The sequence below is a fragment of the Aphanomyces invadans genome (genome assembly GCF_000520115.1).
Source record: "Aphanomyces invadans strain NJM9701 unplaced genomic scaffold supercont1.44, whole genome shotgun sequence".
Classification (NCBI taxonomy): Eukaryota; Oomycota; class Saprolegniomycetes; order Saprolegniales; family Verrucalvaceae; genus Aphanomyces; species Aphanomyces invadans.
The window spans coordinates 368949-369963 of record NW_008580189.1 but is presented as its reverse complement, the minus strand read 5'-3'; the positions used below and the strand labels follow the sequence as shown (position 1 = coordinate 369963).

Here is a 1015-nt window from a genome sequence, read left to right as displayed (position 1 = left end):
CTGCGAGATCTCCCTTTCCCGTGGAACTCAGTAGCCCATCGAGGCATCACATTCGCCACTGCTTTTGCAAGATCATTTGATTTGTCGCCAAGGATCCTTTTGCTACGAACCTGCGCGACCATGTACAGGCCTTGACCAAGTCTTCCATGAGTTTTCGTCCACGTTTTGACGTGGGGTCAGTTTACTTTACCAGACCTTCGTAGCTATCGAATGGTGCGCGCCAAGCCACCGTGCACTCCTTAGCAATGCCGACCCGGCTGCCGTCTGGCCGTCATGCAACATAACACGATGCACCTGACCAATTCACGTGCATCCCTCGGCTGACAACTCGTGGACAGAGCATTCAGATCATGCCGTGCAGGTGGAGGAATTGGTAGATTTCGTGCGTGCTGCCGATGGGCGTCCTAAGTCAGGTCAAACTCGGAAGCTGCTGGCTCGTGGGCATATGCAGGCTCGGCCGGCACGGCGGCGGTTGCAACGAGCACATCCGCCTCTTCGACATGCTGGGCCGGTGACAACGCCACCACTGCTGGGGCTGCCGCTGGAGCCACCATGACTGCGGGTGGCGCATTGTTGGGGCTACAAATGCACAAATCACTCAGTCACATTCGATCGCACGCCGCTCGGTCCTACCGTACGGCTTGCTTCGCGGTCGATGCACTGCTGGCCGTCGAGTACATGGTCAGGGTGCGGGCTAGGCGGCCGATGGGGGTGTCCAAGTACTGCCACTGCGGCGTTTTCAACACGACCTTGAGTGCTTCCTCGTCGCCTAGCCAAACAAAGACAATTGTGATACAAAAGATCCCCATGGACCGGGACGGAATGACGGGCGTTAGTAGAGCTGCTGCAGTCCGCTTAACTGGTACCACTCTGGTCCAGGAATAGAGGTCGGTTTGACTTTCGATTGGCGGGATTTTTGTAATACAGTCATCCATCGACTTTTGCACACCACTGAAACTTAATATCTTTCAAAACTCGATTTGGAAAACGTACTAACGTATGAAGGGTTTGGAGT

General features: G+C 55.0%; 1 protein-coding gene across 1 annotated transcript; it reads right to left on the bottom strand.

Moving 5' to 3' along the window:
- Positions 1–133: 133 nt before the first annotated feature.
- On the bottom strand, positions 134–870 carry H310_12873 (hypothetical protein). Its single transcript, XM_008880117.1, has 2 exons — positions 634–870; positions 134–579 (listed from the first exon to the last, which is right to left on the bottom strand). The coding sequence occupies exons 1-2, from the start codon at positions 807–809 to the stop codon at positions 405–407; spliced, it is 351 nt and encodes a 116-aa protein (XP_008878339.1). The 5' UTR covers positions 810–870; the 3' UTR covers positions 134–404.
- Positions 871–1015: the final 145 nt, after the last annotated feature.

Coding starts and splice junctions, on each gene's coding strand:
- H310_12873 (XM_008880117.1), bottom strand. CDS start 809: ATGGGGATCTTTTGTATCACAATTGTCTTTGTTTGGCTAGGCGACGAG. Junction 580..633: donor ACCGCGAAGCAAGCCGTACG/GTAGGACCGAGC, acceptor GTGCATTTGTAG/CCCCAACAATGCGCCACCCG.